General features: G+C 41.9%; 3 protein-coding genes across 4 annotated transcripts in view; 1 reads left to right on the top strand and 2 right to left on the bottom strand.

Moving 5' to 3' along the window:
- The window catches only part of tmem145 (transmembrane protein 145), a gene marked incomplete at its 3' end in the record, with an annotated part of 48,185 nt that extends 38,594 nt beyond the window's left edge, over positions 1-9,591 (top strand). Inside the window, exons 11-15 of the mRNA XM_080501083.1 lie at positions 936-1,029; positions 4,326-4,498; positions 5,068-5,188; positions 5,607-5,795; positions 9,358-9,591. Of these exons, the coding sequence (XP_080357209.1) occupies positions 936-1,029; positions 4,326-4,498; positions 5,068-5,188; positions 5,607-5,795; positions 9,358-9,591 (811 nt within the window). The remainder of the gene's footprint in view (positions 1-935; positions 1,030-4,325; positions 4,499-5,067; positions 5,189-5,606; positions 5,796-9,357) is intronic.
- Positions 9,592-16,105: 6,514 nt separating this feature from the next.
- Positions 16,106-19,110, bottom strand: mrpl17 (mitochondrial ribosomal protein L17). Of its 2 annotated transcripts, none has more exons than XM_080501496.1 (3): positions 18,756-19,110; positions 16,610-16,660; positions 16,106-16,489 (listed from the first exon to the last, which is right to left on the bottom strand). In XM_080501496.1, exons 1-3 carry the CDS (start codon positions 18,927-18,929, stop codon positions 16,235-16,237), a joined length of 480 nt encoding a protein of 159 aa, XP_080357622.1. In that variant the 5' UTR covers positions 18,930-19,110; the 3' UTR covers positions 16,106-16,234. The 2 variants fall into 2 exon arrangements, with proteins under 2 accessions (XP_080357622.1, XP_080357621.1); XM_080501495.1 differs by having other exon boundaries at positions 16,592-16,660.
- Positions 19,111-20,046: 936 nt separating this feature from the next.
- LOC308133198 (trypsin-2-like) lies at positions 20,047-21,308 on the bottom strand (the record flags this gene model as incomplete). The annotated part of the gene is made up of 6 exons (XM_080500499.1): positions 20,047-20,094; positions 20,216-20,317; positions 20,408-20,544; positions 20,626-20,876; positions 20,969-21,119; positions 21,269-21,308. The coding sequence occupies 6 exons, from the start codon at positions 21,306-21,308 to the stop codon at positions 20,047-20,049; spliced, it is 729 nt and encodes a 242-aa protein (XP_080356625.1).
- Between the last annotated feature and the right edge of the window lie 966 nt (positions 21,309-22,274).

The following is a 22,274-nucleotide window of genomic DNA, read 5'->3' on the forward strand; positions in this document are numbered from 1 at the left end:
CGACTGGACCAAGTCTATACTTGTCCAACAGTCATTGGTCTGGCTAGTTTTCTAATTCCAGTTTCAAATTGCTGTTTAGAAAAATTGTGCTGTACTTGACAATGATTTTTTTTTTTAAAGGCCCTTCTTTTGAGAAATTGGTGTTACATAGTCATGCCCACTGAAAACTCCTGAAAAGACTGTTTGTATAAAAGGCATTTCATGATGTCTTGAGTTTTGACTTTTCATCAAGCGTCATTCAAGCTTTATGAATTGGTTCTGCTTTAGGCTTAATTGAATCCCTGTGATTTTTATTTATATTTTATTTTTTTATTCTTCTAAACTGAACTTGGAGCAAAAACTGAGTTTGCAGAATTTATCTGCTGGCTTTTTTGACTCCAGGATTACACTCTCCTTGGGGTTTAGTAGACTCTGTGATCTCTAGTTATTAAACCCTCTTAAAACCCAAGTGATTAGACTTAAAACTGCACAATCATCAGACTCTAAACAGGGCTGTTTATCTGCAGCACGGTACCTGACTCGTTGACAGTATGAAGAAACCCAGATATGTTTATTTTTCTTCTGGTGTGAATAAGCTGCTACGAACGGATCTTTGATATACTGAAGAAGGCTTAGCTCTGAGATGCTGCTTTTTGTCAGTTGCATAGGAAAACACATTCATTTCTGTTGCTGTTGGAGAGCCTGCAGTTATTTTAAATGTATAAACAGTCGTGAGCTGAGTGCTCAGGACCCTTTCATGCCGTGTGCTGTTCAAGAGCTGGCTCCTAGACTGAGGTAAAGAGCCAAACGCTTGGTTATCTGTGTGTGTGTTTGTCTGTATTAGTGTGTGCTTCCCCTCCATTTGTGCAGCTGTAAGTGTGTCTGTGTGTGTGCTTCTTATCTTCCTCCAACTTGTGTGCGACCTCTGACCCTGCTGGTTTATCCGTCTGTCTCAGGGCGAGGATCAGTCACAGTGGGTCTGTTAAACTGAGTATCTACATGACGGTCTACACAATCACCTACGTCATCCTGTTCATCTACGAGGCAGAGGTACAGTACCGCTGCACTACGCTCAACACTTCACAGCACTCCAGACTATTTCTGTCTTTATCACTGATTAATCTATCACTATATTTTTCCACCATGGTAGCAGTGTGAAATGACCATTATCTGTAGTGGGAACATGATTGTATTGATTTTTTTTTTTGAGCCGTATTGACGCCCCTGACTTTTCTACTGCAAACAATGAAGCTGGCTCCCGTGGAGAAGTGCACCTCGACGGCTACCAACTGCGCTGCTGTAAAATCTGGACGACGTCCAATGAATTTTGATGACAATGATTTTCTGAGTGCTCATCTCGTACCGCCATCTGATGACATTTTAATGTGTTCAATATTTGGTCAGTGACCAAATATCAACAGAACAATGACTACCAAAAGCTTCAGCTGCACTTTGTGTTTAGTACCTTTTAACAGGGCCGGCCTGGGGTTGCGTGTTCGGGAGGAAATTAGATCCATCACAAAGCTGTTCAATATAGTTTTTCATTGATAAAACATTTAAACAAAAGCATAAGTTAAACAGTATTTTACATTTAAGTTAACTGAAGCTTCCCCAGATCCCCTCACGGGCAGGGTAACAAAAAACAAAAAAGTATTTCACTTTTACAACTTGTTGATTTAGAACTGAAATGACGAACCTAAAATAAGAATGTAGTGATGCATGTTAGACTATCTTTTATACTGAAAACACCTCCCATATACTTCATGAGTAGTTTATCTACATCAGTGCTCACCCACATAGCGTGTTTCATCCTCTTCCTGCTTCAACCAGGTGTGTTGCGGCAGGGAAAAACCTAAAACAAGTGAAGTGCTCTGGAGTCAATGAACTTCCTATCCTGCTCACAACAAACCTCAAAGTTGAGAAACGTCTCACACGTAACCTGAGTGATGGAATGCGTCATAGAAAACTTGCAGACTTATGCTGAGGAAGAATGAAATGAACACGTTTTGCAAGAGCAATCTGCATTCTTTTCCATTGGTTTCCTTTAAAAAAAAAAAAGAAAAAAAGCTTTCTCTGCTCCTCTTGGCCTCTTTCTGCCATCCAGGCTCATTTACGCTCAACAGAACTAACACGAGATACCTTTATAGACTCCATATTTAGACCAAACTCGTCCTGACAGATGTCGGAGGAGCAATACTCTAATGGTACGCCCGATCTGATCTACTGCTATGCATTAGGTGGTGTTTCCCCACACAGAATGCAAAATGCGTATTTAATAATGTTATAAACTTAAGGCCACAACTGTTACATTAATTTATTAATGTAATCCCAACCAGCTCGGATTTGAAGCAGCCCGCAGGGAATCCAGCCAGTCCTCCAGTTCACTTTCTGCCTATTGCAAATTTGTTATCGCAGTCGTGAACGAGGTGAACGTTATACTTGCTGATTTAGACATGCCATTGCATTTGCTCAGAGCACGGTGGGATGCGGACGTTGGCGTTCGGCTCGGTGCCAATTCACAGTCTCCCGATGACGCTAACGTGGCTGCAGACTCGTACAATTGTTTGCCTCAGGGGACACCTTTACATTGTTCATTCAGTTTGAACAACAGTCCGCAACCAACACTAGATATTCAGTTCATAATATAAAACAGGGAGCTGAAAACCCCCACGTTTGATCAATACCTTGATTTATTTACTGACCTTTTCGACACAAGTTGACAAGGATTGTGTTGGTTTGATGCCAAAAAGATCTTCACAAGGGTTAAAAAAAAAAAAAAAAAAAGCTTAGCTGCTGTTTCATCAATTGCTTTAGAGATGTAACACTTAAAAACAATCCAAATGATAACAGTAGGCATTTTTCATTGTTTTCAGGGCACTTTATAGATAAAAATGAAGCAGCTTTAATTTGAGGAATGATTAACAGAACAATTACAGGTGAAAATAATCTTTAGTGACAGAACCAATTTTCATACTAATGAAATCATCTGCGCTGTGGTCCCTCAGACGCGTCTGCCATTTCTGATGTCAACACTTTCAACTTCTCCCTTTTGAAAGCAGCTTGTGAAATGCACCCAGGATGACTGGGTGAGAGATTTCTGACTTGACAATGCTCAACACAGAGTCTGCACTTGTGTTATTGCTCTCTTCGGCTTCTTGAATGAGCTGATAAATATTCATGGAGGCGCTGCGCCCACAGATCCGCGTAGGCTGTAATGGCTTTTTCTGTCAAGTCACTCATTACTCTTGATACATTGCTAATTATGAACATGCGTCAAGCCGATTGTAAAAAATAAATACAATTTGGAAAAACTCAACCAAAAGAGGATTCGAGAACTTCTGTCCTGACGGGGGAACAAGAAGGCAACTCCAAACTGCAAAAAACAACTCCAGATGTTGATGATGCTTCTACTGTACCTGAGAAAATAAATCTTACATCAGTCGTGTGCAAGCATCCTGGGACTATGGGAAGGTTTCCTTTATTAATCAGCGCACCATGAGATCCCCACTCTCATTAATTATACTGTCTGGGCTTGTGAAGACAGAAACATCTATGATGTAGAGCATAGCATAAGTGTATGAGCTTATGAATTAATAACACACTTGGGGCTGTTATAGCTGCACGCAAGCACAGTCTAACGTGAAGGTTGGTACATTTATGGACAGTGGATTATAGCCTTTGAATACAGCATGGTAATGACCCAGTGGGAAGAGTGCAGTGGAAGTATCCGTGTTTTATTTAACACTGGAGCCTATAGCCATCTCTCACCCGGCAATATGGAGCTCTGAAGCGGCATAATTTATCTGCCGCCTGCCCTCTAACATGAGCGCCACTGTTAAAGAGCTCAAAACTCAGGGGAGCCCGCGCTAAAAATAAGCCAAACTGGGTTACAATTGGAACTGAGAGGAGGACTTGAAGAGTGTTCCTGCAGCCGGGAGTCTGTCAGGCTCCGGTTGGCCGCTCGGATCTGGAGAAGCTCTTCAGCAGGCCATCAGACCTATGCATTATGTAGCAACAGTAACCCGGTATGGCTCATGCCGTCCAGCCGCTGGACTGTGAAATGCAATCTCGTGTCTGCACCTGCGAGCACACAAGCCAAACGCACACCCGCAAAGTGGCGTGCGCACATGTGCTGGTGACCCAGTTGAAGAGAAGAAGTGTCAATGTCAAAAGGACTCAAGCAGGAAGGGACAAGCTGAGCTTTTGGCGCGGTCAGTGCAGCGGATCAGCTGAACCACGGGCCATTCATCTTTGTAATTAGGACACGGGCGGCATTATGATGCCAAGTCAGGAGACACTTTAGTCCTTCTTGTGTAAAAGTTTACGTGTGTGTTTTCTTGTGCCAGTTCTTTGACCCAGGTGAAGTCCTGTACGCCTACGACAGCCCGGCGGGCTACGGCCTGATGGGCCTGCAGCTGGTTGCCTACGTGTGGTTCTGTTACGCAGTGCTGGTCTCTCTGAAGCAATACCCTGAGAAGCAGCCCTTCTACATCCCGTTCTTCACCACGTACACATTATGGTGAGACCGGCACACCTTCACTCACCCCCTGCTGCACAGAACGGCGCCTTCCGTTTGAATTGTTTATACCGTGCTCAGTAAAAACATGCAGGAGAAAGATAATGCCTTCACTGTCCGGGAATATATATACTTGAGTGAATGATTGTTCAACAAAAAAAAACCCAAACAACAACTATCTATTTTTCTAAGCTCATGAAATTACCTCCATTACAATAAATTATGCTTTTATAGATGTGTGCTAAACAGTGTTTACGCATTTATTTATTTTTTTCCCTTTCACTCAGCCCTGGGAGAAGGTCCCATTTCAGACACTGTTTAGTTTCTGTCCTTCATCCACTATGTATCATAGGAAGGTTTTGAAATGAAGTGTTTATCACAAAGACCAACGTGATCTCTGTTGTTGTTACTCATTGCAGCTACTATTTGCAGCCTCATTATCTCCAGCACACTTCTTGTATATCTCTATGTGCTTTACAGCTCAATCTACTCTCTCGCTCTCTATCCATCTATCTCTATCTATCTGTTTTTCCTTAATTGATATCCCAAATCCGTTCACTCTTTGTGCTCAGGTTCTTTGCGGTGCCTGTTATGGCTCTGATCGCCAACTTTGGGATTCCTCGTTGGGCTCGTGAGAAGATTGTCAATGGCATTCAGCTCGGCATCCACCTCTACGCTCACATCGTCTTCCTTGTTCGTACCACACACACACACACACACACACACACACACACACACACACACACACACACACACACACACACACACACACACACACACACCCACACTCACAGGCCTGCTCCTGGACATTCTTTCACTTGAACATAGTTCACATTATTCAGCCGTCATCATTGCCACTGTCAGTCATACATTATTCACTAGGCTTGAGTCGTAGCTGCTTCATGCTGATTGTCTCCTCCACACATCATTATCTACATCTTTCTCACCTCCGACACATTGTTCTTTGCTAATGGGCTGTACCACTCGTACAAGTTCTCTTTTATGTTGCTGCTTGCTGGCTGCATTGTACTTGTCTTTTATGTTAATGTGTTGGCCACTGCATAATACTTCCATTGTATAGGTGAGATCAGTCCCTTTCTTTCTCTTTCAGGTTATCACAAGGCCTTCAGCCGCCAATAAGAACTTCCCGTATCATGTTCGGACGTCCCAGATCGGGATCCTGCTCTCCAGTCCAAAAGGAGGCGAGGGGGGCGAGAGTTTCCCCCATCATGCGTACGGAAACAGCTCTTTCCTGGGGGATTCTCAACCCAATTTCACTGAACTTTTCTCCATCCAGTCAGTAAGTACAGGTTCAAATGTTCATATTTCTATTGTTTAGTTATGGATTGTTGTTTTCCAAGACACCTCAGTGCAACAAGTGATCATCACAAGTGTCTTTCATTGCACTCTAAAGTAACGAGACGTCAAAACATTGACAAGAACAGAAGACACAACTGGAGTGCAAGAACAATACCTACATGTACGAAACAAGACAAACATGAAAACACTATAACGGCGCAATAGAGACCATTAATTAGTTATGCACTTCCAAAATTGCTGCTACTACTACTTAATATTATTATATTTGTGTTGGCTATATGGGGGGGGGGGGGGTATTTCTGTTAAAACTGGCTGGAAACCTAAACAATCCAACTGTAAATGTCTTTCTCACGTCGGAAAAGTCTAAAATGTAGGATTTCTATATTTTCGCGTATTAAGAAATAACGTGAAACAAAACAGCATCGTGACATTTGATGTTGAAGGCGACTGAGGACATCAAGATAACTCGCTCACCACAGCGAGTCCAGTCTGGCAGATTAAATAGTAAACACCATCAGAAGCTGGAATTGCTCCAAAAAACAAAGTGGGGAAACACTGAAAGAAATGGACCTTTTGGCGAGACCCCGCCCCCCCAAACACAAACAAGCGAATAGCGTTTGACGACCAACTGTCCAGAAACGCCAACTCAGACATTCTCTCCATAGAGAACCATTGGAGCTGGCGACACTTCTGATGCTTTCTGGGCTGCAGATCAGTTGTCTGTTGTACTGAAGCACACACACTCTATATATCCACTTTAAATGCTGCCTTACTTTGTACCACTTGCTTTTTGTGATTAATAACTTCTCAACTGCTCTCATTGTGTGAATTTTTTTTAATGAGCAACCCTCCCTGCCAAGCGTAGCTTGAAATTAACTCACGTCTCATCGAGGAAAGATGCTTCAAATTAGAAGTCGTGACTTTAACAATGCAATTTGTGAGGGAACGTGTTTATGGGGATTGTTTTTCTGTATCGTCCTCGGACTGTCAGATAGATAACAGTAAACACTGCACAACGCTGTACAAGCACTGATGAGATACGAGTTGGGAACTGTGAGATAATGTTTAAATACAAACTTTGACGAGACCTATTTTAAGCATCGTGTCGGCAACGGAGGGAGAGCTCATAGTCAAACCTTATGGATGAATGAATGACTTCATTTCAAACCGACATGTAAAGCAAAGTGATAAACTAATTCAAAAATATCCAACAATGGGGAGCGACGAAAAGTGAAAAACAGACATACAAGTTTCACTTCTGTTCACTCAAATTTGTAGCACAAACTCTTAATTTGTACATTAGCTTGACTTATTTGCAGATTCTTATTTATATTTACATTTGACACACAACAATCCTCGCCATTTCGACAGCCCAAAATGTGCAATTATCTTAGATTGTTCAAATAATCACTCATATTATTCAGCTTGTGATAGTAAATGTATCCAAATGTCCCCACAGCAGCCTTTCCTCTCCCCACTTCATATCAAGGGTTTGTTGTTTATACAGTTTTCAAAAAGTTTTATGTTTGAACTTTCGTTCAGCTCATCTGCCAACTTGTTCCAACGATCTGCTCCTCACACTGAGGCACACTAACTTTTTCTTGTTCTGTTTTCTAAAGTGAAATCTTCTCTCTCTAATTAAAACCCACTCCTTCTCACAAAACATTTCCTGGACAGTTTCATTTTCTGTTTCTGAAATAAACCCAGAAACAGAAAATAGAATCATTGATTAGGTTGCAGGTTATACATACTGTGTATATTTAAAAAAGAAAATCTTTGAATGAGGTTGGGTCTAACGACCTTGAGGTTTCCTGTCATTTAGAAGTTGCATCTCTAACTTGAAACCGTTGTAAAGATGCTTCATCTTCCTGGCTCCCGGCCGACACGCTTACCTCATTTGCTGCAGACATCTAATTAAAAGACACTGTGAAGCCACGGTACAAGTGTTACTGTTGAAAATCCAATAAAACATAACGATTTTCAGCCGAGCTTTCAAACTTTATAGCCTGAATTTCAAAGAGGGAAATTCGGTCTCCCTTTTCTGTTGCCAAAGAGAATGCACTCTTGTTTTGTTTTTTGTTTTTTGTTTTTTTAATTTAAATGAAGATAACGGAGCTGCAGTCGACTTGTTGGATACAACAAAATCACTGCACATGAGTCATTTGGTGGAAGAGCCCAGAAATCCTCTGTTTTCCTGCTAAATTCATATCGGAAAAGGTAGCAGTTTGTTGAATCCAGAGTCTTTCTGTCACAAAATATACTGTCGATGACTCATATAGATTTATAACAATACAGTGTGGATTTTTAGCACAACAACACAAAGGACACCAGTCTCTCGTCTGATTGGATAGAGCTGTCCTCACAGTAAATAATAGAGATCCCTGGAGCCAACGGTAATGTAATAATGAACATGAAGTAATGCCTGCTATTAGTGTGATGTCATAACACTTTGCCATTAATAGTTGGTTAATACATAATTGAAGTAGCATCAGATAAAAATCCTTTAAAAAAATATATAAACTGCAGCCAATAATGTAATCCTACATAAATAAGACCATATTCTAGGAGGGTTTTTTATGGTTGTGACTTTTTTATTACAGTTATTACATTATAGGCCATTATTACATTATTGGCTGCTATAGTTCCGCAAATGCGTTTTGGTTTTTTTCACCTCCCACAATTTTCACAACTGATCTGTGTCGGGATGTTGTTGCATGTAATGTCATCAAGCCACATTGTATCACACTCTGGAGAAACTGTCCTCTATCCTCAAACATAAACCAAAAACGATATTGCAGAACAGTTTATTTGAGTCGATCACAAAGTGGTGACAAAGTATTTAAGTGTTTTGTTCTTGGTGTAACATTGTAATGGAGCAGAAGCCAAGTTCTCTCTGCTAAACCACCTCTACTCTGGAACAAAAAAAAAACTGCTTAACAACTAATCAAAACCTCAGAAACTGTGGAGAATACTAAAAACATTATATACTAAAAAAGGAAGGATCTTCCTGTGTGTGTTTTGAAAAGGGAGGCAGCATTTCTTAGTTATTTCAAAGAATAAATCTGAAACATTTTCTTACAATGTGTTGATCATTAAAGCAAATTACAGTTATCAAGTTATCTAAACACAAATACATTAAAATTGTTTATATCAGTTGGTTTAATAGCATTTGTTGAAATTGATTTGTGAAAGAAAAATCTGAAAAAGGATTCCGGAACACTAACTTTGTTTTCACAGTAACAAAAAAGGTTGATGAACCTTGAATTAAAAATGTGAGACTTTAATGGAAATGTGCTGGTCATTGGAAGTCAGAAACCCGTAACGCGTCAAGATTGAAACTTATACCAACTGTGAACTCGCGCTTGTGCAGCACTCTTGTTTCCTCACACCAAACAGTCTCATCAGTCTCATCCGACACCTCAAATTAGTTGAAGCTTTGAGGTCAAGAGACCCGATACGCGTCCAGGTCAGCGTGACACATTAACCCAGACCGGTGAAGAGGAGAGCAGGTCAGAAGTGTAAAAGTCTCGTCTCCCTTCCAGGATCCGGTGAAGACGGTGGAGGAAACGGTGGCCCGTAAAGGACCGGAGGTCCCGAGGAACAGCGAGCAGAAGATCATCACCACGGCTGCTGACCTCACCTCCATATTGCCCCCGCCCCCGATCCCCCCTCGCCCGGCCACACGCTCCCCCCCACTGCCGCCGCGGCTCCCGTCCTTCACCGAGTACTTCAGTATGCAGGGCGGAGGAGGAGCGGCGTTCGGTACGAAGGCGTGAGGAGGAGAAAGAGAAAGAGAGATGAGAAAGCGAGAGAGAGCTGGAGAGAGACGGGACAGTGGGAGACTGGGGGACGGCTTCGGACAATACAAAGCAAAGAAACTGATTGTGATTCCACTTGTTCAAAGACAAAAAGGTCAGCCAAAAAAAAAAAAAGAAAAGAAAAGTTCTGAAAGATAACGGAAAGAAATCGTCACTAGTGAATCCCTAAACGGTTCCCTTTTCACCCGTGAGGGGAAATGACCAGAATGGAGGCGTGAGAGGGGGGGGAAAGGCCGAGACACGAGTGCTGAGCTTGTTAGGAATAAAGAAGCAATAAATATTTGATGTTGACCAGTAAAAGGCACACGGGGAGGGCGATGACAAAGTGGATGATGGCTGTGCACAATGCGGAAATGAACAAAATTCGTGAAATACTTTCAGTCAAAAATTCATGAGGCATTGATGGTGTGCCTGTGAGAGTTTGTAAATAGCAAAAAAAAGAAAGAAAAAACTGGTGAGAGCTACTTCTCTATATAGTTTTGTTTAAAAAGAATAGAGAGGGATTTTACTATTCATGTTTATTTCCATGTCATTAAATTCCAGTTGGTGCTGTGACCATAGAGAAAAATCCATGCCATTATATGTATTGCATTTATGTAAAAAAATCAAAAAAACAAAAGAGTAATTTTTCTTTTCATGTTTGACCCATTTTGATAAATCCTAGTTCTACTTACTCTGTATGGAGTCTGTTAATTTATACTCTTATATGCCTTCATTGCAGCTGGTTATTCTGGATTGATATGCTGATGTGTAACTGTAAAATGTCACGTTTACTGTGGGCACTTCTAGGTACAGTACTCGTAAAACACGCATGTTTGTATTGTATTTCCTGTCCAAACAGCTGATTATATGTACTCCACGTGACCATACAGTATTAGCTTATTGTGTGTATTGAAACCTATACTTATATAGATACATACAATAGGCTGCAGTATTTTTTTATGATTTTTTTTTTTTTTGGGGGGGGGGATGACTCCTGCCTATGCCGTCTGGAACGCAGTATGAAACCAATGTTTTGGTTGACTTTTCAAAAATGTCATTTCTGTGTATGTAGACGTTGGTGAATGTACTGATGCAATACAGCACAAGAACAGGGGTGATTTTCAAGTTACTATAACATCTCTGCCGACTTTCTATTCCCAATGGCTTCAACAAATCTATGATTCAATAGTAGGGAGGTTTCTTCTTTCTGTTTTCATTTTAAAAAATTTTTTCCCAGAATACAAGTAACTTCAGCTTCACCCCCTTGTCTTGTACCTGAAACGTGAATATTGAATTTGTTGGCTCCGTACACCTGGATGTTTATACAGGGCGAAAAGCTGAACAAATACTACCGGTTTTTGTATCCCCAGATAGAAAAGAAGAAGAAGAAAAAAAAAAGAAGCCTTGTAGATGAACTGTGAAAACGGCAACACAACTGTACATTTCGTCTGTCCTGCATGGAGCACTTTAATGTTCCTGGTCTTAGTCTGTTTGTTCGTGATGATGTCACCTTATAGGACTGTTTTCAAGCCTGCATCCACACACACACACACACACACCACCTTGCATCCGGTCGTGTTCCACACACCCACGCTGTAAATAACGTTCAGGAATGTCCGGAAATTTAAGGCAACGTGTCATGCTTCGTAATTTGACACCGGATCCCATGAAACCGGTTTACCACCAGTCAAAAACTGGAAAACTGCTGAACTTTACATGAACAAATTCAGTGGTTTTGTTTTGGGTTTTTTTGTTTTTTTTTAAATCAAGATGTGATCATCAGCTTATCGCCCACAGATGTGTCAGCGGCAAACCCGCCGTCATGGAGTTCTTCAGCTGATGTTTCGGACTGTGGTGTGTAACTTGTGCGAGTGTAGTCAGAGGTGTAACTTAGTCTGTGAAAAACCAAACGATACTTGAATTCGAGTGCTTAACTTGTTTTTTCTGATTGTGTGTCCGGTTTGTATTTGGCACGTCTGCCATTTCGTCCGCTGCTGCCATGAACCCGAGTGAAAAGAATTTTGACGGGCTTACTGATAGTGTGTCACTGCTTTAACCTTGTGTGTATTGATATTTAATTACAGGATTGACGTGAGGACGAGCAGGAAAGAGATTATTGTATGCATGACAGAAAACAGCACAGCTTTTAGGTTACTCAGAGCGATCTGGTTAAGAGCACATCACTAAAGCACTGTTCCAATGCATTTTAATGGCGTCTAATAATGATTCTAAATACGCTGTACATATACACCTTTTTTGCCAAAATAATAATAAAAAAAAAAAAAAATCTATGGTTTTATTAGAGGCCTCGTCTGGTTGCGTGTGTTATTTGGATCCGGGGTTCATAGTGGAGACTGTTGTGATCCAGTTAGGGCGAGGGCACGAGTCCAGAGTAGTAAATCTAATATGTGGGAATCATATTTAGAATCTGTTCTCATTACAAGAGTCCATTAAAGTAAAACACCACAGGGACAGACTCCAGCCTGGTCACAATCTGATGTAGACTAGTCTAATTGTATTGCAGTTGCTGCCAAAAAAAAACCCCAAAAAACTCCTGGTCTGTGTCTCCCGTAGTGCAGACGACCCAACAAACCGGGTCTCTCTCTGCGACGGCTTCCTCTCCAGCCTCAGTCTCTCAGGCAGACGTTTTCTGACTCGTAGCGCTTTGCATGTCCAGATAATGACTTTATGTCTGATATTTCCACCTGTCTGCTTTAGGTTTAATATAATCTCATCCAGGAGAGGAAGAAAAGCACCAGGTTTTATTTTTTTTTTCCTTCTCAATCTTACTCTGCATGTTTCATACATCCTGCTACAGCGTATCTCTTTTCTAGAGAATTGCTTGTTATCAGGCTTCTGCAGAGCTTCATGAATACCTATTAATTTCAATGAGGTACATTGGAGCAGGAAGATGCCTTAAAAAAAAAAATACAAATTTGCAGGGCGGCGCATGAGAACCAGGATTGGGAAGCACTGATATACTCTGATCCACCAGAATATTATAATAATGGGGGGGGGAGTCCATCCAGCAGTATGCCTTCCGTTAGTTAGATCTCTGGCGAGTGGAGAAATCGATTTCAAGCCGAGTAAAACAGGATTTTGAAGGTCTTGTGTGTTGTGTGCGTGGCGGTTCGTACTTCCACAAAGTGGCCGACTGGAGGATGACCCTGCGAGCCGCCAGCAAGGACGCCGGGGCGCGACGCTCACTGAAGTGAATGGAGACTGACAGCCGGTCCGGGGCCGAGTCATTCGATGTCGCAGAAGAGCAACCGTACTACAAACTTCAATCTTGGTTTTGATAGAAGAGAGTGTCAGAACACCGCCTGCGGGGCCCGAGCACGTCTGGCTACAAACAAAGAGCGAACAACAGTCCAACACGAGTTCACGCAAAAAGAAGAAAATGGCACATTGGGTTAATTACAATTTTCACGGGGAAGGGCATGCAGCTTCACAATGAACAACAGTGCAAATTGTTAACACGACATTTTGAAAAGGGAGCAACTGAATAGACAAGTGCTGAGTGTCCAAGACCTGGCACCTGGGGGGGGGGTTGCTGTGTCATTCAACACTACATTAAAGTAGGAAATGCACACTTGTTCAGTGCAACAGTACTTTTCTGATGGGAGAGGCGGATGTTTCCTCCTCGCTGCCCTGCAAAGAATAGCTGTGGAATATTTAAAAACACATGACAGACTTCAAAGTGCAATGCATCTGGAAAATATTGCGCTTTTTGCTTGTTCCACATTTAGTTTTGTTCCCGACTTGAAAAATCTACACAATATCCCACAATGATGAGAAATGTTTAGTTTTTTTCATGTTTGCAAAATAAACTAAGAAATCACATGGAATATCCACAGCCTTTTCCATGAAGCTGCGACTTGAGCTCAGCTGCTTCTTGTTTCCACTGATCATGCCTGAGACGTTTCTCCAGCTTCAGCGGTGAATCCAGTTGATTGGACGTCATTTAGAAAGGCGCTCACACCGTCCTGTAGTTCTCAGAGCACAAACCAAACATGAAGTCAAAGGAATTGTGTGGTGGGTCAGCGTACAGAAGGAGGTGACCAAGAACCCGGCGGTCTTTGCTCCAGTCATCGTCTGTGAGGAGAAGAGAACCTTCCAGAAGTTCGGCGAGCCACCAGTCAGGCCTGTATTACAGAGTGACCAGACGGAAGCCACAGTAACATGTCAGGCACCTTTTCCACCACAGCTTTTCATTTCCGATATATACAATATATATATACGATGTGATGTATACACATAAACCTGTGACTTGTAGCAGAGGGGATGTTTTCGAGTGTGGCACCGTGTACAAACAGGCTCCGGGTTTCACAATATTATTTACATCCTTGCTAAAGTTCAACATCCCGACAACAAAACCAGTGTTTGTGTCGTTTGGCCTGTGAATTAGCGTTGTATTTGACACGTCTGACATTCGTCCCCTGTTGCCTGCCGCTCTGGTCGTCTGGCTTGACCGAGTGCACACTGGTGATCTGACAAGACTCTCTCACACTGCTGATCGCCGCTCCTCCCTCGTGCGTATTGACATTTAATTAGCAGAATGACACGAGGACTCGGGGAGAGAAATGGAGGAAAGCGGATAATGTGTCAGGAGAGGGGGGGGGGACAAGACAAAACATGGCAGCGGAAGTGAAACGAGTCATGAAAATTAAACCTCAGCTGCACAAGGACAGAAGTTATCTCAGCCCTTTTGGCTTGCAGACATTTTTTATTATCCCATACAGAAAATATACCGTGAGTCAATGGCCTGCCTGTCAGGAACTGTAAATAAGTTTAACAACGGCATCCTTCGCTGAAACAAATTCTGTCCACACTGAAATTATTTCTTTTCCCCCCCACAAGCTTTTAACGGTTTTAAGTAGGCTATTCAAAGATGATTTAATAGCAGCACAACAGGCTTTATTTAAAAGGTGTTTACCAGTGTTCACTGGTGACGTTTGCAGTGTTGGGAATGACACATCAAATAATTTATTACCGTCGTGGCAGTAACACATTTTTGCACAAAATTAACAATTCAGTTACTGAAGTTTTACTGAAATTGTTGCATTTATTTTATTTTTAGATGACTCTCGCTGTCAGGGGGTCTACAAGTTCAAATGCAAGACATTTTTAAGACCCCCTCAGAAGAGAATGTAATGTCCATTTCAAAGCCTATTTCATGGTCATATTGGCAAAAAGGAGCACCGCCTTGATTCCAATTGTTCCCAAGTTGAATTGATTTCTTGCTCCCAGTGCAGCGAGCTTCAAACGCGCTCCCTTCTACTGCTGGCAACCAGGTCCAGAATGACGTTTCCTCCAACCAGGAGGTTATTAAATCTTCACCCTATTAAATCTTCACTGGCATTTTCATACCAAACCAGTGAAGACGGGAGCAAGAGGAGCGGCTTTAACCAGCAGTGTGGAGAAGAATTGCTTGAAACCAGGTGAGGTTTGAAACGGAGACCTATTTTATAAGATGGAGTCTATTTTTATAAAACCACGGCTCAACTAATACAAAGTCTGCACATTCTTATCACCGATTTTTGGAGACTACTTGCTGCAGCTCTACAAAATATCAAATTCACCTTTTTTTAAAGGTATGAAATGCAGATTTGTAAATTCAATTCTTTTAAGACTCCGTGGTAACGCTGCTCTCCGCGGTGGCTGTTGGTTTCAGAACTAATCAAAGTTTTTTTTTTATAGAATTCTTCCAGAGATCAATTTGCAGCTCCTGAATAATCTGAAAAACAGTTTGTCTTTATCAGCACTGCTTGTTGGTTCATCTCAGCTGTCCTGTTCAACCATTTCATAGAATATACAACGGGTTTAGGTGTTTTCTTTGCTTTTTAACACAAGATCCAAAATTATCCGTTTAAAGAATCTCTGAAATGTTTGTCACAATTGTAGAAATAATTAAATCGACTCATCAAAGATACACCCACGTACTCAAAAGTTGACGTGGTGCCAATTTAAAATTAAATCCTCACTTTTAGCTCTTAAAATCTTGAGATGAGGAACAAGGTATTTGTTTTTAAAGCTTGTTTAGACTCGACATATGTACAGATACATGGTGTAAACTCCACTGTCGAGATTGTTTAATGCATCGGGATGATCTGGGATTCAGTCCACTGCCCCGCTCTCCATCACCAAACTGGCCAAATACCAAGAACAAGCGTTTTTGTTATTGTTTTTCCTAAAGATGTCAAAGTAAGATCGCGACAGCAGGAGGTCGAACGAAAGTTAAGGTTGACGAAGAGGCTCAATTGCTTGCAGTCAAACACATTGGTGTGGCACACAGTTGCTCTTCACTTTCATTTCTTAATCTCGACACTGCTGGTGGTTTTGCTCCATTAGTCAGTATCTTAAAACTTCCCGGAGACGAAATGCACACAATGAAGACCACGTACATCTGTGAGGATGAATGAGATTTAAGCTGAATCCGTCTGGGTCGGCGGGGCCGACCCGGATCATGAATGAAAAACACAACCAGTACTTTTTGGTGAGAAATACTTTTTATGAACACGCTTATTTCACAGAGCTGTCCTTGGCTTCTGAAGAGATGAAGTTCTTCCAGTCGGCAGCCTCTTCAGAAGCCTTTCAGCACGGCGCCGTCGGCCTCCGTTCACCGCTTGCCTGCTAACTGTTGTGCTCTGTCTTCTCTGTAGCCTTTTAGCAGCTGGTTTATAAGAGTCAGTTCATTCTTTCTTTTCACAGGGTAGAGCGGTGGAAACGGGTTGCCTTTGTATTCCAGGACGGCCATCTTGGCTCGGTCCAGGTTCTGCCTGTTGGGGAGGCGAGCCATCCCCGTGTAGCCGTGCGATTGATTTTCAAACCGGGGCGCGAGAACCTTGAACAGCTTGGGGACCAGGTCCTTCTCCTGAAAAGAGGAAACGGAGTCAAACGTCACCTCGACTGTGTTCCAAGAGTGGCGCTGCACACACACACACACACACACACACACACACACACACACACATACCGTCAGCCAAAAACTCGCCATTTTCATCGCCTTCTCATCGGTGTCTCCCTTTTTGGCATAGTCAACCAGCTGGGAACAGAAACAAGGAAACGGCTTCAGTCAGAACCACTGAACGAGGGGAAAAACAGAATGTGTAATCGGAGCGAGGTGCAGACTTCTGCACGTAAAACACGTTGGCGGCGGACAAATACACTGAAGTTAGGCTTTCAGAACAGAGAAGAGCAAAATGAATCTTTCACAGTGTGAAATAGTTGCAACCACTTATCCCGAAGAAGCTGGATCGTCCCGGAGGAGGAAGGGAAGGAAAAGCAAAACCTGTCCTGTTAATGAGCGACGTGTATCAACGACACTGGTCACAACCATCTACAGAATGCTGCTCCATCCAGCTTTGGCTTGGAGGATGTTGGAGACCATCTGACTATGAGAGAAGGCAGCAGGGTTACCTAACGTTACCTAACCGATGACGGACCACCATAGGTACACGTGTCGGAAAGAAAAAAACAAAAAAAACACAAACCAACTGCAACTAAAATGACTTTTTCAAGAAATGCTTGAACTGTCACACATTTCCTCCATTATTCAGTTTATTGGTCTTGAAAATGGCAGTGAAATCAAACATTTGTCAATATTTTCAAAAGGTTAAAATATCTGAAATGTTGCCAAAGGAAATGCAATTGCAGCTCATTTTCAACTAATAGGGATTGGGCATTAAAATCTGTTGTTTTTTTTTTTTTTAGACATTTGGTTAATTGAATAAGTCTAGCCTTTTATATAAAGTATTCCCCCAATGATGTTTTATCTTCATTATATTGCATGAGGGCCTGTTGGATTGTCTGACCTCTTCACACATGGCGAGTTCAGATCAACTCCAATGACCTGCAACACAAACTTGAATGAAAAATATAAATGTTTGCCTCCATGTCTAGCTCCTCTCATGATCTCAAAAAAGAAAAGTGAAATATTAGTGTATATTCTCTTCCTGACGTGTAATCACAGCTCTCCTTGTCATTTAATTGACTTGCAGTGACTAAATTACTCCCCCCCCCCCCGTTCCTCATTACTAAATCCTTTTAGGAAAAAGTTTCCTTCTCTGATGATGAGTTAGCATTCTTTAACCTCAAGTTGCCAAAGTCTCATTTAAAGCGCAGCAGGGAAGCAGAACCTGCCGGCTCCATGTACACAGCAGAAATGACTGCAGAGCAGTTTGCCACTAATTGTGTTGTTGATGATTTTACGGAGGGCGCTGCCCATAGGGTGAACTCTAATTGCTGAGTACAGGGTTTCTGTCTGTTAATAAAGTGGAATTGAGGACTTGAATTTTCCACAGTGTTGCTTTTGAATGTGTGAACCTTCCCTCATGAGAGACCGCTGTGCCCTCATCCATTCATTCAGTCCCTTGGAACTTTTTCATGGTTACTGGATCATTGCTTTCTTCCAAACGTTGTTACCTGCCTTATGTTGATTTGTTCCTGCAGAGTGACTTTGGATGTGTGTGGCAAATTGGTGGATTATTTTATAGAGTTAGCCAAAACTACACTGTGAAATGTATTACTGCTTAAAACTCTTCACTGTTAACAGTTTCCGTCTATGAAGACGATCTCTATTTAACAGAATCCTCTAATACTTATAGATTAAGGAGCTCCTTCAGAAATGGTACAACACATATATACATTAGTTTTAAAACAAAGTCAATAACCATATCCCCCATCCAATGACCATATACAGCTCCTAATTGTACATGTGGGTATATGTGTATATACATTCACATGCAATTCTATACAAGTCTATTTAAAGTAATTTATATATGTACATTTTTGATATGGCCAAACATCACAAGTTGAAGACCAAAAATAGAATTATTTTGGGTATCAGTACTAATTTCATGTTTTGAATAACCTTCTATAATCATTATAGCTTTTATATATTCTAAATACAAGTTATTTAAACATTTTTCATCAATTAGTGTTCATATAATACACACATAAATATTACATATGGAGAGAGGTACGAGTCAATCACAGTTAAAACTTCTTCCTGCTCCTTTTCGGACATTCAACCTGATCATATTGTTCTTCTGTACTTATTCACTGTTTGTTTGGTAAAATATCCCCGGCTGATGATAACCGACAGCTGGCATGCTGTGTCCCCCGCCTCACAGTCCCACCTTCTCGGCGTAGAAGCGGACCTCGTCGGCCCGGGCCCAGGTGGTCTCGATCCGCTCGTGCCGCACCAGTCCCGTCAGAATGTTCCGCAGCATGTTGATCCGGGACTGCGGGCCCAGGCCCATCCTCCGGGCCACCCGCCCGTGGGAGATCAACAGACCCAGCGACAGGCGCATCCTGGCGGCTGAGATCGAGCTCCGGGAGCGCGAGACGGGGAAGACAGAACCGGTAGAAACCGAGACCAGAAGGGGGTTTATGAGATGATGCCTCGGAGAAGGAGAATAAACCCCGAGGTCAGCTGAGTTAGTTCTACCTCAAGACAGGCATGACATTGACGGTGCACCGTCAAATGCGTCCGACGAGTTACAGGAACCAAGAGGCGATAGTTCCGCATAACTCAGCATCAAGAACAAGAGAGGAACTCCAGGGGGGAAAAAAACCAAACGGTGAAAATGCACCGAGATTTCAGTTTTTCACAAAAGTGACGAGCTTCATTCTCTGAAATCAGGCTCACATGAAGTTATTTTCTTTTTTTTATTTAAAGTTGCTTGTTTTTATCCGTTGGAATTATAAAACTCGCTACCACTGTGTTTTTGTGAATTGTGAGAGGTTTAAGGTTTGTCAAAGAAATTTTTAGAATTCAGTTTCATTGCCATTGTCCTATGCATGAATGATTTTAATAATCATTCATGCATATCTCAATTGTTTTCAATCGAATAGAAAGGATAATACTTTATTGATCCCAGAGGGAAATGCTTTTACAGCATTGTTTCACACAGACTCGAATAGAATGGAAAAAATATCAGAAGTCAGAATATTTAAATGAATAAATATTATGTACAAGGTTTACAGTGACTATCACCATGAAATAATGTATTGACAAAAGCATGCGCACGCACACACACACACACACACACACACACACACACACACACACACACACACACACACACACACACCTTTTTTCCACAGGAAGGAAGGACCTCTTGTGACACCTTGTACTGCGCTTTGATTGTATGATTTTGTTGTTTTACTCTTTTTTTTTGTCTTATCGTCACTTTATCAGTTCTCAATGAAGCAATTTAAACTCAGAATCACTCATCCTTCATAATTATTTAGATAATTTGTGTGATTCATTCATTACTCCTTTATTTTGACACTATAGACTAAGGATATGACATACCAGACAGAAAAGATTGAGAATGTTGCTGCTTTTCCCCCACTTTATTTCTTCATCTACACAAGAGATTACAGTATGGAAAATGCTTTAGCAGGCAGAGAATTGGAGTGAACTCAGTAAGAGGCCATGGTGCTCTGCAGCCAGTCTGTGAAAATGCAAGTCTGATGCAAGAGAGAAAGAAACGTAAATGAAAAAGGTAGAAAAAAAGTTTAGGCTATGAGAAAATGCATTTGTCATAAAACACAAAATAAATTGTTGCAGAGTAAAACTTTTTTTACTCACCTTTGCATAGACCCCAGGATGGTTCTTCTCAGCGCATCCAAAACCCCAGGACACGACACCCTGCAGCTCACCGTTACACACAACTGGGCCGCCTGAGTCGCCCTGCGAGATCAGATGAGGAGCCAAGACGGTGAGTGTCAGAAAAGTGTTGAGTGTTGTACACATGAAAAATGTTGCAATGTAAAAGCACACCTGGCAGGAGTCCTTGCCTCCCTCCAGGTATCCAGCACAGAACATGGCCTCTGTGATCATCTCAGGGTAGGAGTTGTCACAATCTTCCTCAGACAGGATGGGGATGTTCACACACTGCAGCTTGTTACTGTCAGCAGCTGTACGGATGAACACAAGAAAATATATTGACATAACCCGGGCCAAAGTAGATATTCTGACTGGAGACTTGGGGTGCTTACCGGAGCTCATGGTCACTCCCCATCCAGAGACTGTGCACATGGTGCCAGCTGGGGCACAGCCGGTGGGCAGAGCCACAGGATGAACATACTGGTTGATGGTGGCGGGTTTGCTCAGCTTGATCAGCATGATGTCATTGTTGACCAGCCACGACTCATAGTTAGGATGTGGGATTACTTGGGCAGCAGGGATGATCTGCTCATTGCCATCCATGAACCAGCGGTTGTGATCTCCAAGAACAATATCCATTTTACTGAAGGAAAGGGTACAGCTTGAGTAACACAGAAAAACAAATAAAAGACTCTCACACATGATTTGTCTGCTTTGTTGTTGGGGATCACTCACGACTTGTAGCAGTGAGCAGCAGACACGACCCAGTTCTCATTGACCAGGGAGCCACCGCAGAAGTGGTAGCCAGAGTTCAGAGACACCTGATGGGGCTGAGAATGAGGCACACACTCGCGCCCTCCAACGATTTTGTCATCTTCTGTGGCACCTGGAAAACAAATTGTTGCATCTCGGCCTCAAAGAAGTCATACCCTTTCAATTTTTGTCTTGTCTGTCGCGCAAACCCCATATCTTCCACATCAAGACCTCTGTAAACATGACGTGTGATACTTCCTAAAAATATGGCTGGTAACTTACACACAGCTGCAATGAGCAAGGTAACAACCAGAAACCTCATGACGGATGATGGGTGATGGAGTTGCAAGAATTGCTCTGCACAGAAGGCACGTTTATGTTGACGGCTTTAATATATGTTCACTGTCAAACCCCCCCCCCATTTCTTCTGACGAATGGAAATCTTCAAAATGTGCTGATAGGAAAACTGTCTGCCACACATGCATACCAACACACCTGTCAGTGCAAATACTTGTGATTTTTTTTTAATGCATTTTTTTTGTCATTATGAATTTATATTCAGCTCATTTTAATAATTGTAACACACCTTAAAATAGTGTATATATTCTTTTTCTAAGATTAATTGCTGCACGGCATGGTTTTGAGTAAAGTACACGGTGTGTTGTACAGATCATAAAGAGTATCGTGACCTTGAGCAGCTGCTGTGCCAGGTGGAGCCTCTCTCACACACTGGTTCACTGAGTCAGTGAGTGAGTCTGGACTTCACAGATGAAAACTGTCAGGGGAAACCAATCTGTTCTGAGTAATTACTGCAGTTTTGTATAAAAATTGCACTTTGTGAGGCGATTAGAGATTTCATGATTACAGTGGTTTAGAGTACAGCAAATCAGAAAGTATTAGCCACAGCCAGTGGGGTGTCACTCCTCAGTTTGCAGACGCAAATTACATCATTAAAGCCTTGATACCATTTTTTTCTAACGCATTCAATTCTTGGTTTATATTTTCGGGTGAAGGGCAGCATTGGAAACAAAGTTTGAAACACAGATGTCTCTAACAGGTTGAAGTTGCCACCAGTCTGACACAACTCCAATTTAAATGATCTTGTTATGATACTAGTCAACATTTATAATCCTAAACATGTATTTCTGCTTATATTGACTCATTTCTTTAGCTATGAGTGAGTGAAATTGAATTGACTTCTCAAAAAGCTGAAAAGGGAGATTTTCCATCAACCACTGCGGCCTTGGAGACAGAGAAAAGGATTTCTGCACCAGCAGCAACTTTTGAA

This window comes from Blennius ocellaris (assembly GCF_963422515.1).
Source record: "Blennius ocellaris genome assembly, chromosome: 8".
In the NCBI taxonomy this organism is placed as follows: Eukaryota; Metazoa; Chordata; class Actinopteri; order Blenniiformes; family Blenniidae; genus Blennius; species Blennius ocellaris.